At 40.5% G+C, this 16618-nt stretch overlaps 1 protein-coding gene across 3 annotated transcripts in view; it reads right to left on the reverse strand.

The window, feature by feature from the left end:
- The window catches only part of LOC107561959 (collagen alpha-1(XV) chain-like), a 62633-nt gene that overhangs the window by 33120 nt on the left and 12895 nt on the right, over positions 1–16618 (reverse strand). For all 3 annotated transcript variants that reach the window (XM_016246508.1, XM_016246507.1, XM_016246506.1), the window contains exons 3-8: positions 8697–9244; positions 2034–2108; positions 1244–1336; positions 727–856; positions 467–504; positions 258–389 (exon numbers count right to left, since the gene is read on the reverse strand). In XM_016246508.1, coding sequence (XP_016101994.1) covers positions 258–389; positions 467–504; positions 727–856; positions 1244–1336; positions 2034–2108; positions 8697–9244 — 1016 coding nt within the window. The remainder of the gene's footprint in view (positions 1–257; positions 390–466; positions 505–726; positions 857–1243; positions 1337–2033; positions 2109–8696; positions 9245–16618) is intronic.

Raw genomic sequence — 16618 nt, forward strand, 5'->3', positions numbered from 1 at the left:
CTCACTCTCTCACACACACACACACACACACATTCACTCACACACACACACACACATACTCATACACACATACTCACACACACACACTCACACACATTCACACTCACACACATTCACTCACACACACACACACGCACACATTCACACTCACACACATTCACTCACACACATTCACACACACATACTCACATACTCACACACACACACAGTGATTGTTGAAGGTGCTGTGTGCTTCGCTCTGGTTCTGGTTTACTTACAGGCTGGCCGTCTTGTCCTGGTGGCCCCTGCGGGCCCCGGGGCCCTGGCTCTCCTGGTGTGTGTGGAGCAGCGGGTCCTGGAGGGCCTTGTGGACCTCGCTCTCCTTTCTCTCCTTTCTGCATGGTAATGACCTGAGAAAGCAGAAGAGAGTCAGCTGCGGAGAAGACCTGAGAGAGTAGAACAGAATCTGTGATAGAGATGGACTCACATTTCTGTCCTGTGAAGCTCCTTCTGATCTGATCGCCTCTGCAGTGATAGAAAAACAGATATCATGATGAAATCTAATTAATGCATATGAAAAATCTCCAGAAATCAGATGATCTCAGCATCGATAAAGGCTTGTCACGTAAACTCTGGGCTCAGGAAAATATCATGTGAATAACAGACGACTGCTGAAATGAGAGATGAGACTGACAGGATTAAAGACAGACAGGGATGATCTGAAGATGACTCTGTGAATGCGTTCACCTTTCGGACCACTGATGATGATGATGTCCTCTCCAGAGCCTTCCTCCAGGTCCTCATCATCCGTCTCAGTGAAGAACGAGGGAGATTCAGTAGGTGGCGCTCTCATCGGACCGGACTCTATATCCTCCGGCTAAACACCAGACAACCGAAGACAATACAGGAATGAAGCCTGAGAATCACTCCGTGGAATCAAGATATCATCGCTACCTAGGCCTTTTATTCAGATAAATAGTAGCGTACATAATATTATAAAAGGAATTAAAATAAAAAAATAAGTTTGAATGGAGTTGTACTCATAATCTGAAGTTGAATGTCCTAAAAGCAAAGGAAATGGTTTTTGATTTCCGACGGAGGACAAATGCTGTTTTGCCATTAATTATTAATCTCAGGGCAGTGTGTTAAAGTTATGTCTGCATGGACTCAAGCAGAACAGCCGCGGCTAAACAGGACTGTCCTCTTTTTAAAAGACCTTTACCGTGAAATAAATGAGTTTGATGCACTAGACAGTGTCGCTCACCATCGTATATTCTCTCTCTTCAAGCACTTTCTTGACCTCGTCTGGTGTCTCCGTGTCATCGTAGATGCTGTCACCGCTGCCGTATCCAGACGCCTGGAATGATGCAGTCAGTGGTTAGTTCATGTTCATTAGGGATTGACTGTGTGTCTGTGCTGTCTGGAGACACATGATGAAAATTAACTCTCTTTAAAAACTACAAGAATGGACCAAAAATGCCATTAAACTAAAACAATCCCACAAGCAGTAATGCTGAAATGGCAAACATAAAACATACAAATAAAACATGTTTCACAACAAGTCCTGTGTAAAGCATTTGAAACCAAATCCGTGAATAAAACCAGAGCTTTACAGTAAATGTGTTGCACAGCACAGCAAAACGCCTGCGATGTGCTGCTGTGGCCACCAGAGGCCTCTCTTACACCAGCTGTGATAGTGAGCTGCTGGTAACCAGTGCCATAAACTGCTCTGCTGTCATGTCATGAACTGGCTTTAAACACATGTCAGTATATGGAGAGCAAAATATATTATGCTTTTAAAAATATATTTATATTTTTAAAACACATTTTCAGAAATATACAAAAATGGCCAAAATATATATATTTTACAATATTTTTTATGTAAATATAATTTGAATTTTAACCTTTTATATATATATATATATATATATATATATATAAACTTTTATGGGCAGAATTGCTCATTAAATTATATTATATTTGACCTATTGATGTAAAGTGATGTATATATTTTGTGTTTATGTGAATCTGCAGATGGATCTGCTGACACTCACGTAAGGATCGTCCTCCTCACACTGTTCATTCGGAGCGCTGGGATCCGCCGTCAACAACAGCTGCTGGATCGAGCCCTGCACACACACACACACAGAGAGAGAGAGATTTCTGTAAATGTTCATTCTTCAGTCCTAAATAGCCTGAAACTGATTATCAGATGAATGTGTAAAACTCAAACACTGCTGCTGTAAATCACTGATACACAGCACACACACTCACTCACACTCACACACTCACACACTCACACACTCACACACTCACACACACACACATATGCACAGTTGCACACACACACACACACAAACACAAACACACACACACATATACACACACACACACACACAGAATCAGGAGAGTGAAGGTGACACACATCAGTCTGTTCTCCACATGTTCTGATCTGATCACGAATGGTCAGCATCAGCTCTTGACCTTTGACCTCTGTGCATGTAAAAGCTGAGGTCAGGGTTTTCTCAGCCCTCTAACGAGCTGAAGTCCTGATTAACGCAGGCGTGGCTGCAAAGACTCTTGTGCAACACATCCAGAGAAAACACACCTGTTTTCCATTCGCTGGAGCGACAACAAATGCTGAAAGTGTGGGAAGAAAGACAGAGAGAGAGAGAGAGCGAGAGAGAGAGAGAGAGAGAGAGAGAGAGAGCGAGGGAGAGAGCAAGAGAGAGAGAGAGACAGTGTAGGATCGAACCATTTCTCCTGCTGATCGGAACACGCAAATGCTGAAAGACAGAGCTAATCAATCACAGACAGCGTTCGCTGCTGACGCATGCATGGCTCAGTGCTTGTTCAGATAGAGCTGCGTTTCCCAAAAGCATCAGAAGCACAAGCAGATCTATAGAAACCATTGCCACATTTTTACATTAGCCTACATAACATTGTTACGATATATAACATTAATTCAAATATGAAGCAGCAATAATAATAATCAGAAATGTTTCTCGAGCAGCAGATCAGCATATTATACTGATTTCTGAAGATCATGTGACACTGAAGACTGGAGGAATGATGCTGAAAATACAGCTGCGCATCACAGACGCATTTTAAATTACATTTTAAAATATATTAAAATAGAAAATAGTTATTTTAATTGTTATATTTCACAATACTGCTGCTTTTACGTTTTTTTTTCTTTTTCAAATAAGTGCATCCTTGGTGAGCATGAGACGTAACAAAAAAGTATTACAAAAATCTTACTGACCCCAAACTTTTGTGTACATGTAATATTTATTTTAAATTGGCTAGTTTGTGCAAAAAAGTTCAAATGCATTGTGTAATGTTCTGTAATTGCTGTTAATAAATCTGTCAGAAAGAAATATGCTAAAGTTTCACCTTTAGGGGTACAACAGCCTGGCAGCCTTTTACAAAAATCAACCATGGTTTTATTACAGTAACCACAGTTTACCACAGTATTTGTAGTAAAACTGCAGTAACCACAAATTTACCATGATAATAATAATAATAATAATACATTTTTGTACTTATGTATCACCGTATTTATTTCTCATGAGGTATCCTCAAAGGTGCACCTTTGTAACTCATCTTCCCTTAAAGCATGCACACTTGTATGGCACTAATATGCTCACTTTTAGGGGTACAGTTGCACCTGTGAGGTGCCCCAGTAAAGGGCTAAAATACAATTATAGGATATTTCATTTCTGACAGTGTAAACAAAAAAGGCCTATGAAATGTTAAAAAACATGGCTTTAAAATCTAATATTAAGTGAGGATAATTACTGATTATATTCTTTTAAATTATTAGAGGTATCGGTATCGGCAATACTGGGCTTGAAAATATCGGTATCGGATCGCAAATAAAATAAGAGGTATCGCCCATCCCTAAGAGAGAGAGAGAGAGAGTGTGTGTGTGTGTGTGTGAGAGAGAGAGAGAGAGAGAGAGAGAGTGTGTGTGTGTGTGTGTGAGAGAGAGAGAGAGAGAGAGAGAGAGAGAGAGAGAGAGAGAGTCTTTGATAGTGTGGGTAATACTTTAAAATAAAGTTATTCATTTTAATAATATAATAAGCTAATTCATTTAAATTCTACTACTAAAAATGTACTACTACTAAAAATAAAAATAATTATAAAATTGATTAATTAATCTACATTAATGTTAATTTATAAATAGATTATAGTTTATTTTAATTGATTAACATACGTAATACATTAATGTTCAGGTTTATTTATTTATTATTCTTTTTTTTACATATTTTATTCTCCATACTTCATTTTTTATAGTCATGATTTATTTAATTGTCATGATTCCTAATGCATTAACCAAATTTACTGTCAAATAATACCAATTTTACTTATTTTCCTTTCCTTTTATTGTATTATTAATATTTTTATCTGGTCTACCTACAGAATGGTGTAATTTAAAATATTTAATACAATTTCTAATTAAAATGACCCAAAAAGGAACAATGTTGAAGCCCAAAGAAGTGAAGGAATCTGCAGCAGCTGAATTCTCTGGGTGTTTTTCACAGCCTGCAGCATCTGTGTTTCAATTAGTCATGTTGATTAGCCTGTGCTTCCTGCCAGACTGACTCAGCTAGCAGCTATGCTAACCGTGAGTCACGCTTCATTCAGCTCTGAACATCTGATCACTGCCGTCTGTCTGCATCCATGTGAATCAGCCTCACAGGATAACGGAGGAAACGTTCCCATGATCGTGTCCGTAAAGCAGGAGAATCCAATTCCAGCGATAAGAATAAACTCCATCAATATGAAAATTAGGAGTTTCTGAGTCACTGATATTTCATCCTGTTCCAATCCAGAGTCACTAACACTTACAACATACACAAGGTTGAGGGGATTTCATCCAAAACCTTTGGGAGAACTCAAAGCAGCACCTCTCAAACTGTGCAACCTGATGAAGTCTTTTCAAAGAGTGAATATAACTCAGATTTGTGTTTAAAATATCATTTTTATTTCATTTCAGCTGAATCATCTCTAATATGTATTTTCAATTTTCTGTCATTTTTGTAAACAACAGTTGAACTGTATGGATGGTGTATTTACAGTGTTCTGGTGTGTGTTTGTGGCCTGTAGACCACGGCTGTAAGTGCTGTGCTCCTCAAAGACTCGTTTACTCTGACCGTCAGATGAACAGTCTGCATGCTGACTCAGCACACACACACACACACTTTCTTGTTTCTCTGAATTCCGGGTTTACATCTTGCAACCTTTTTATTTTTGTATTCCATGGTAGAAACAGGCTTCCAGATAAATGTGTTCCTGCCAGATACTACTGTACACAATAAAGGTGTGTCACATTACTGTAGCAACATTTCATGGACCAAAAAGGTGCATATAGTCTGTCGTCAAAACTAGAGTAGCGCTGTATGAAGCACAGCTCACGCTGAAGACACTGTCACACCAGGCCGCTTTCTGTTGGCCAATGTGCTGAATTTGTGTGACCAAGTTGAACTTGAATCTGTGTTGGGAAATCTTTCACCCTCAAGCAAAATGTGCTATTGTGAGGATCCTGCGATTCTAAGCGACCAATTTAAACCCCATTGCAAAATCTTGTGCCCTGACCTTCTGTCTTGACCTTTGAGCGATAACTGATATGAACTATCTCTTCCATTTCAGTCTGAATCAGTCATGTAACAGAAAACAGAACATGTAGCTCTGCCCACAAAGAAATCTAAAATAATCTAAAATAATGGTCTAAATGGTCAACAATAATCCAAATAATTGCATATAAAAGATCAAACCTTATTGGAAACAGGGAAATGTCAGCGTGTGTGATAAGTTATAAAACTCACAGAAACTGCAAAACACAGCAGGTAAAATATAATAGTAGCTGTTTTTCGGCTCCTGATGTTAGTACAATCATCTCATATAAGCTAGAATTATCATTTTTAAACATAAAAACAAACACTTGGGTTGATTTTTTTTTTTACTGAAAAAACAAATGCGGATAAAAGACATTCTAGAGCTGATGAAGCAAACAAACACGAGGCACAGACGAGACCAATCAACTAATCAAACCAATGAATCCACCGCAGTATTCAGCTGGTCATCTACTAACACACTGATCATCTACTAACCACCGATCATCTACTGACACACCGATCATCTACTGACCACCGATCATCTACTAACCACCGATCATCTACTAACCACCAATGATCTACTAACCACCGATCATCTACTGACCACCGATCATCTACTAACCACCGATCATCTACTAACCACCAATGATCTACTAACCACCGATCATCTACTGACCACCGATCATCTACTAACCACCGATCATCTACTAACCACCAATGATCTACTAACCACCGATCATCTACTGACCACCGATCATCTACTAACCACCGATCATCTACTAACCACCAATGATCTACTAACCACCGATCATCTACTGACCACCGATCATCTACTAACCACCGATCATCTACTAACCACCAATGATCTACTAACCACCGATCATCTACTGACCACCGATCATCTACTAACCACCGATCATCTACTAACCACCAATGATCTACTAACCACCGATCATCTACTGACCACCGATCATCTACTAACCACCGATCATCTACTAACCACCAATGATCTACTAACCACCGATCATCTACTGACCACCGATCATCTACTAACCACCGATCATCTACTAACCACCAATGATCTACTAACCACCGATCATCTACTGACCACCGATCATCTACTAACCACCGATCATCTACTAACCACCAATGATCTACTAACCACCGATCATCTACTGACCACCGATCATCTACTAACCACCGATCATCTACTAACCACCAATGATCTACTAACCACCGATCATCTACTGACCACCGATCATCTACTAACCACCGATCATCTACTAACCACCAATGATCTACTAACCACCGATCATCTACTGACCACCGATCATCTACTAACCACCGATCATCTACTAACCACCAATGATCTACTAACCACCGATCATCTACTGACCACCGATCATCTACTAACCACCGATCATCTACTAACCACCAATGATCTACTAACCACCGATCATCTACTGACCACCGATCATCTACTAACCACCGATCATCTACTAACCACCAATGATCTACTAACCACCGATCATCTACTGACCACCGATCATCTACTAACCACCGATCATCTACTAACCACCAATGATCTACTAACCACCGATCATCTACTGACCACCGATCATCTACTAACCACCGATCATCTACTAACCACCAATGATCTACTAACCACCGATCATCTACTGACCACCGATCATCTACTAACCACCGATCATCTACTAACCACCAATGATCTACTAACCACCGATCATCTACTGACCACCGATCATCTACTAACCACCGATCATCTACTAACCACCAATGATCTACTAACCACCGATCATCTACTGACCACCGATCATCTACTAACCACCGATCATCTACTAACCACCAATGATCTACTAACCACCGATCATCTACTGACCACCGATCATCTACTAACCACCGATCATCTACTAACCACCAATGATCTACTAACCACCGATCATCTACTGACCACCGATCATCTACTAACCACCGATCATCTACTAACCACCAATGATCTACTAACCACCGATCATCTACTGACCACCGATCATCTACTAACCACCGATCATCTACTAACCACCAATGATCTACTAACCACCGATCATCTACTGACCACCGATCATCTACTAACCACCGATCATCTACTAACCACCAATGATCTACTAACCACCGATCATCTACTGACCACCGATCATCTACTAACCACCGATCATCTACTAACCACCAATGATCTACTAACCACCGATCATCTACTGACCACCGATCATCTACTAACCACCGATCATCTACTAACCACCAATGATCTACTAACCACCGATCATCTACTGACCACCGATCATCTACTAACCACCGATCATCTACTAACCACCAATGATCTACTAACCACCGATCATCTACTGACCACCGATCATCTACTAACCACCGATCATCTACTAACCACCAATGATCTACTAACCACCGATCATCTACTGACCACCGATCATCTACTAACCACCGATCATCTACTAACCACCAATGATCTACTAACCACCGATCATCTACTGACCACCGATCATCTACTAACCACCGATCATCTACTAACCACCAATGATCTACTAACCACCGATCATCTACTGACCACCGATCATCTACTAACCACCGATCATCTACTAACCACCAATGATCTACTAACCACCGATCATCTACTGACCACCGATCATCTACTAACCACCGATCATCTACTGACACACCGATCATCTACTGACCACCGATCATCTACTAACCACCAATGATCTACTAACCACCGATCATCTACTGACCACCGATCATCTACTGACCACCGATCATCTACTAACCACCGATCATCTACTGACACACCGATCATCTACTAACCACCGATCATCTACTGACACACCGATCATCTACTGACACACGATCATCTACTAACCACCGATCATCTACTGACACACCGATCATCTACTGACACACCGATCAGCTACTGACACACCGATCAGCTACTGACCTGCATAATAATATTAATAAATAAATACATTAATGAATAATACATATAATTAAGATGATATGGAAATAATATTATTATTATTATTATCTCACCACAAAGCGCTCCAGCCTGGTTCCTCCGGCGTTCCCTATGAAGATGCCGGAGCTGGGCTGGAAGGTGAGTGGGTCTGGACTCCTGCGGAAGGCCACGCGATGGTGCTCCTCACAGTCCATGTACAGCCTCACCTCCTCCCCCTGTACGGTCAGTGTGAAGCGCGCCCAGCGGCCCGTCAGATCACCCATCTTGAAGGAAGCTGCCTCCTGCGTGTGCACGGCCCCGGGCTCGGTGTAGTACAGAACCACGTGCTGAGACCCATCCTCCACCGGCGCCAGAGACACACCCAGATGGACGATCTTCTGCAGCGCGTCTGTGACGGCGAACAGCACTCCTCCGCGCCGAGAGCTGGGTTTGGCCGTCACGATGATGGAGAAGTCGCGGTAGAACGGGTCAGGGATGAAGGAGCGCGTCAGGCGGCCCACGTTAGCGTCCGGGCCGAAGCTGTACGCCGGGAAGCCCTCGAAGCCCGTGATAAAGGTCACAGACGGAGGCAGAGGAACGCCGATGAGCTCGGTGAGGTCCAGCTGAGCGCTCGAGGCCCGCTCTGCACAGACAGAGACCAGAGTTAATGAACGTGTCCAAACAGAGCCATTCTAGCTCATTCTGGGCCCCACAGATGAGAGGAAAAATGTCCACAAATAACAATTAACAGTTAGTGAATATGTTGAGCTGTGGTGCTTGTCTTAAAGCCAATTTATAAGGCTCATGTAATGCGTAATTATAAATATAAAATACTAATAGTCACATCTAATTAAAAATGGAAGGTGATAATATCTTTTAGCATTCAACATGAGAAGCAACAGACAGAAGAATAATTTCATAGTTATTTATTAATCACGTTATTTTTCTGAATCAGATGCATACAAAATTAAAATATATATTATATTATTATATTATATATAAATACATTTATGTGTGTATGTTTATATATATATATATAATATACAGTATATATATATATAAACAAAAACATATACATGTATGTAAATGTATAAACATATATATATATGTGTGTGTGTGTGTGTGTGTGTGTGTATGCATGCAATTGTATACATTTAAAAAATAATTTGTATATATTTATTTATCTCCAAGACTGCATTTAAAAATACAGTAAAAGCAGTGAAATATTATTAGAATGTAAAACAGCTGTTTCTATGTGAATCTCTGTTAAACTGTAATGTATTTCTGTGATGCGCAGCTGTATTTTCAGCATCATTCCTCCAGTCTTCAGTGTCACATGATCCTTTTATCAATGTTGAAAACATATGCTTGAGCAATCAGAGTTCAACACACAAGATTTTCTGATCCCATCCGCAGACAATGCATGCTTTACAAAACAAAAGATTTTATTATAAGTGCCAACGTAAAAGCATCTTTCCATCTCTATTATTTCTTTACAGTCTCAGTCCTGCTAATAATTCATGGCAAAATAAAAGTCTTTATAATCACACCATGCATTTTCCTGTTTATGAGCTGAGATCCGGCGAGCGGTTTTATTAGCACACGTTATCCTGCGCTGTAAACTCCCTCCAGGCATCCCTGCAGCTCCTGCATCTTCACTTCAATCGCCTTCTGTTTTCAGAAAGATCTGCTTGTTTCCATCACAGATGAGAAACCAAAACAGCAGCGTCTGCCAGAACTACTGTACCACAGCGGATCACGCTTTACCATCCTTTACATTTAACCAAACAACCCCAGCACACCAAACTGAGCTGGTATCAGCAGACGCTGGATCAGAACTGAAGCGCACACATGGTCTCGATTAGAGCGCAGGAGAAGCACAAACAATCAGCCGCTCTGTTACAGGCCCATCATCTGGAAGCGGTTAGTGCGGCTAATGGATCTGCTGCAAGGAACGTGCTGGAGATCTGGACCACAGGCTCTTTAATGGCGCACTATAGCAAGAAATGCCATCTTAGCATTCACACAACACCTTACCGAAGAGCTTCTACTTATTCACTAATGATAATTCACCTGGGTGAGCTTCATACATCCAGTTCAGCTCATCTCGAAGAACATTCGGTCCCAAACGTCAAATGAAGTCAAGGAATCTCAGCGTGGCTTTTTTTAAATGTAATGATATAAAACAGTCTAAAAACTAATTAATGAGTCATATCAACCAGTGCAAGTGTTTGCACACATGATTTGATGCAGCTGGGGTAAATAAAACCAATGAGGAGATCGTGAAGTCAGAAAGCTGGCAATAAGATGGATGTTCAACCTCACTGATGCCAAATCCAGCTTCAGCTTCAACAGTTACACTCACTAACGAGTCTTACACAGATGATCACACACAGCGTGGACACCTCTCAAATCTGTTGTTCGTCATGTTTTAATGCATTATACTTTCTAAAAGTGTAACAGTGAAGAGATAAGTGTTATAACTGTGGTTACAATTATTCATAAATAAGGCACTACATTATTTTATAATGCATTACATATAAAGGTTTCAAGTAGAGTGTTACCAAAGTTTATTTACCTCTTTATATGCACGCATCAATTTGGGTTTGGAGTCTTGTATGTGTCACAGTGAATATATCCACATCTTACAGCGATTAAGCCTAATAACCCGAAATATGTCGTTGTTATGCATGAAAACATATTCAATGATCACACTAATAATCTGCGTGTTTGTTATCATTTATTTCCATTTGCACATTTGGCAGTTCATGAATTCTCTATAGATGTTTGCTTTAATAAGATTTCACCAGCCTGTTGTGCAACTAGTGGAAACACTTTGCAAGTATGAAGACATTTGGGAACAGCGTGTATTTATTGCAGGTTTATGAAACGGAGCAGAGAGGTTCACTCCAGACCAGATGAAGGTCGGACGATCAAAGGCTTCTGGATAAGAGCTGAAGGTTTGATTGCCTCTCACGGGATTCAGGTCAAGTGTAATGTCAGCATGAGGAACAAGGAGGACTTTATATAGCATTTCTTTCCGTGGAATGGACCAAAGGTTGAAGAGCTGTCCGTGGGCAGAGTTCATCACGTTCATCCGCACAGAGAGAGCCGTACGGAGTCAGGAATCACGTTTGAGGATGAGAGGTTCCTCCATGCAGATTCACATGAGATTGAAAGTGACTTCAGTTCAAACATCTCTACTATGTACTATTCCAATATTCCAAATGTCAATTAAAACAATTACATAATGTTAACGGTAAATATTTTTCTCTTTGAGCTTTAAAGATATATGATCCATGAATCCCAGAGAGCCAGACCTGCGGCCGATCAGAAAAACCACCACAAGTGACGAGAACATGACAGAAGGCTCATGGGAGTGCCGTTTGTTAGCGATGAAGTGAACATGATGATGAAATTCAGATTCAGAAGAGGTCTGAGGAAACGGCTCACATTTTGAGATAGAAACACATGAGGGAATATAGCAAAGATTGTAAACCTAGAAGTACAGCGCGATGGAGCAGCTCCTCGTCTGTCTGAGCTCATGGACGGAGAAAAGCAGCAAAGGCAGCAGAATCTCAGTCGTCCAAAATGAGGTACTGCATTTGGCAGACCGGCCGGCACAGGGATGAGTGTTAAACTCAATCTATAGACGCTCCCATGAGCCTCAGAGGAGGAAAGGCCTCACTGCATTCATGAGCTCATCCATGAGAACAACACTGGAGCAAATCTGAAGGATCTCGCCTAATCAACACCAAATGCTTAAAGAATAAATACATGAGCAGAATGTATGCAATGTGAATAAAAGTCAGCGGAGCACAAGAACATTTGTATTTCGTAAAACTTGGCCAAACGTACACGGTTTATAACGGCTTTGGCAGCGCTGACCTTTGCTTCAGGACACAGAGAGACGAGGATAAACCAGCCTTATCTCCGCACAATTACCAGCTCCTGCCTCTCCCTCCAGACACACAAAACCAGTATCTGCCACTTACCAGCATTTCCCTGCTTCACCCGCTGTGTGATCCACACACCACACACACACACACACAGCAGATGATTTCAGAGCACTCACAGCACTAGAGACTAATCAGTACTTCAACCAACCCAGTGCTCATCAGCAGTGCTACTAGTCAATAAGCACTGTGTTTAGGACTGGTAAACTCTATGGAGAGTCAGTAAGTGGGGTCAGTAGTTTCTGATTGAGAAACAGATGCTATTAGTTTCTTCTGGGTGAGCTGGTTATTTAGTGGCCCAAATCAAGTGTCGATGGAAATCAGTGGAATTTTCTTTCTAGAACCACAAATGAGTCTGAGAAATATTGCATAGTTGAGCGGCTCATGAAATGTCTCTGCTGACGTCTGCGGTGTCCACGTCAGATCACTCACTGAAAGGCTGATTTGTGCAGACATCCGGTCATCCAGAGATCATCACACTGACCGTCTGACGTGTGAAACAGAGACAGAAGCAGCACAAGTGTGTCGTACGCGCTCACTGCGGTCACCAGGACAATCCGAAGAGGAGCATCATGGGAGTGCTAGGTTTACAATGTTAATATTTAAACAGTGACAACAAAAGCGCTTGGTTTGGAAAGACTGCGCTAGAAATTACACAGCTCAATATTTTGCTTTTCTTTGCTTGTTTAATAATAAAAACTTCAAAGCTGACTACGTTTCAAATAATTTGACTAATATATTTTATGCAATACTGCTACAATTTATTGCTGAAAAATATGTGTCCCTGCAGCACAAAAGCAGTGTTGAGTCGCTGGGGGATATTTGTAGCAATAGCCAACAATACATTGTATGGGTCACAATTATACATTTCTCTTTTATGCCAAAAATCATTAGGATATTAAGTAAAGATCATGTTCCATGAAGATATTTTGTACATCTCCTACCGTAAATATATCAGAACTTAATGTTTGATTAGTAATATGCATTGATAAGAACTTCATTTGGACAACTTTAAAGATGATTTTCTCAATATTTAGATTTTTTTGCACCCTCAGATTCCAGATTTTCAAATATTGTCCGATCCTAACAAACCATGAATCAATGGAAAGCATATTTATTCAGCTTTCAGATGATGTATACATCTCAATTTTAAAAAATTGACCCTTATGACTGGTTTTGTGCTCCAGGGTCACATATGTGCTGGCCAAAACAAAACTTGTTACAATATTTTTATTACTTTGTAACTTTTTTTCCTGTAACAATTAATCGTTTTGTGTATTTGATGTCACAATGTGTTCTTACAATTCTGACTTTTTTCTTATTTTTTTAGTAATTTAAATCTCACAATTAAGTTTTTTCCCCCTCTTAATTCTGAATTTACATGTTGCAATCTAGCTCAGAACTGTGAGGGGGAGAGGGGTAATTTTTATGAGAATTTTGAGATAAAAAGTTGCAATTACTGTTTTTATTTGTATTTTGTCCCATGGCAGAAACGGGCCTCTATAGTCCTGCTGTTGGGGCATGTTGTCACGGAAGGTGTGTTGCATCAAATGTTCTGGCCACTAATGTTGGAAATGCTGAAAAGCATTTTGCGAAATACAGATATAAAGTGTGTCAGCCAGCCCCAGTCTCCCCTAATAACTGGGATGATTCGTGAGTGTCTTGGCTCCACAGATCTGTACAGTATTCACTCGTTCAGCTTTACATCAGCACAGCCGTGGCTGACGGCCAGCACTCACACAGAGATCAGAGAAACCAGAATCACCACCACTGACTGGACTCTACTGCTTTACACAGATTTTTCAGAAATGATGTTGCTTTCCTGGACTTTGTTTTCATCATAGATGCAGATCTAAATGTTAAACCACATAAATGTTTCATGTTTCATTTGCAAAAGCATGCAGACTTCAAAGTAAATACATATGCATGGTGCCCTGACTAAATAAAACATTCTTTTCTGTATTACAGTGACTTATTACAGAGATTAATTATGTGTGTTCGTTATGACTGATGATGATTGATCATATTTGGCAGAAGATCATCTTTTTGAGCAACACTACAGCTGTTCTGACCCTTTGCTGAAACTACGAAGCATCTCTTGAGTCTGATTGAGTTTCCTCCAAGTTTCTGATGAATCGGCCGCCGGCTGTGTATAGAGACCAAGCAGAAACACAGAAGACAACGGGCCGATATCAGCCGCTGAGAAACCCAAACACTACAGATCATGCGGAGCTAAAGGAAGCGTGTTTATGATGGCACACGAGGAGCTGCTGACGGAGAGATCAGGAACACATCTGTTTCTCTGTTCATTACGTGGATCTGACACGACTCCCTTCACATCCACTGAGATATGAATCTGTGATATCTGTTCATACCTGAGCCAGCGTTACTGCAGAGAAGACGAGGCACAGACTCAAACAACCAGCTGTGCAGTGAGAATCAGCTTCAGTTTCTGAAAGAAGTCTCTTCTGCTCACCAAAGCATTTATTTGATCAAAAATACAGTAAAAACAGTGAAATATTATTACAGTTTCAAATAGCTGTGTTCTATGTGAATCTCTGTTAAACTGTAATGTATTGCTGTGATGCGCAGCTGTATTTTCAGCATCATTCCTCCAGTCTTCAGTGTCACATGATCTTCAGAAATCAGTATAATATGCTGATTTGCTGCTCAACAAACATTTCTGATTATTATCAATGTTGAAAACAGTTGTGCTGCACAATATTTCTGTGGAAACTGTGATACATTTTATTTTTCAGGATTCTCCGTGTGAAAAGCTTTATTTTAAGAGTAGGTGTGTGTATGAGTATCCACCATTTCAGACCAAAGCCTTTAAGCGCAAATGTGAAGCTTTGTAAAGGAACAGGAAGAAACTGAAAGAAAAGAATAATGGGAGGAAAATAGGAACTGCCTGAGATCTTACGTAACATTAGTGCACGAATGACAGCTTTCAGTTAAAATTCATTCCAGAACATGCTTGTAAAAGTATTAACAGCGGAATATAACGTGATGCAGCGATAAACTCATCAGTGCCGTACTAAAACTGGCCTGGATCCTAATGATAAAAACTCAAGCAGATGCTTTATATTCCTTTGAAGGGGAAAAGTGTTACGAGAGGGAAGTGAAGAGTCATTGTTTAGGATGTTCTTCATGAAGAATCCTGCAGTCACTCAAATCTGTTCCCACACCACACACTGAGGACCAGCACGATCCCAGACACACTTATGTGATTCAGATGATCAAGCTCCACAGAACCCTTCGGGAGATCCTCGTCCTCTCTGCTGCAAAGATGTAGGGATGCACCACATCATTCTACTATACTGATTAAATATGAATTAATAATCCCATGGCTCTATAATAACAATTCAGTCCAACTGCAGTGGGAATTAAGGTTTTATATCATATGGCAATGAGTAGGGCTGGGTAAAAAATATCGATATCTCGATTTTAATCGATTCTCATTTTTACGGAACGATATTGACTCTTAAATCCCAAGAATGGATTAGTCTAGCCTGTGTTCAGTTAATGGACGGAACATTGAAGGGCACTTCCCATCCAATCAATCGCAATAAGCATTGTGCTTTGGTACTTTTAATATGAAACAATGACTCTTAAATCCCAAGAATGGATTAGTCTAGCCTGTGTTCAGTTAATGGACGGAACATTGAAGGGCACTTCCCATCCAATCAATCGCAATAAGCATTGTGCTTTGGTACTTTTAATATGAAACAAAGTCTCAGATTTAAATTTTTGTCCATGGTATTGCAGTATTCAAACAATAAATGCCATTTTGGCGCTGTTTAATGTGGTGACAGATCGCTGTAGTGCCTCAGTTTAACAGACGTGAACTGATCATCTCCTCCACATTAATACCAGCTTCAGCACTAAATAAACATGACTAAACATCCGAAGGTAAGTTAAAAGAGAACAACTTTACAATCTGTATCCTGTCTCATGTAATCACTCAATCAGTGTTTCAGCCGCGCAAAGACGCCAATATAACGTATTATAAAAAATGATAATTCATGTAACATCACTTCTGTCAGGACGCCCCCTCCCTC

This window comes from Sinocyclocheilus grahami, unplaced genomic scaffold (assembly GCF_001515645.1).
Source record: "Sinocyclocheilus grahami isolate Dianchi unplaced genomic scaffold, SAMN03320097.WGS_v1.1 scaffold800.1, whole genome shotgun sequence".
Taxonomy (NCBI): Eukaryota; Metazoa; Chordata; class Actinopteri; order Cypriniformes; family Cyprinidae; genus Sinocyclocheilus; species Sinocyclocheilus grahami.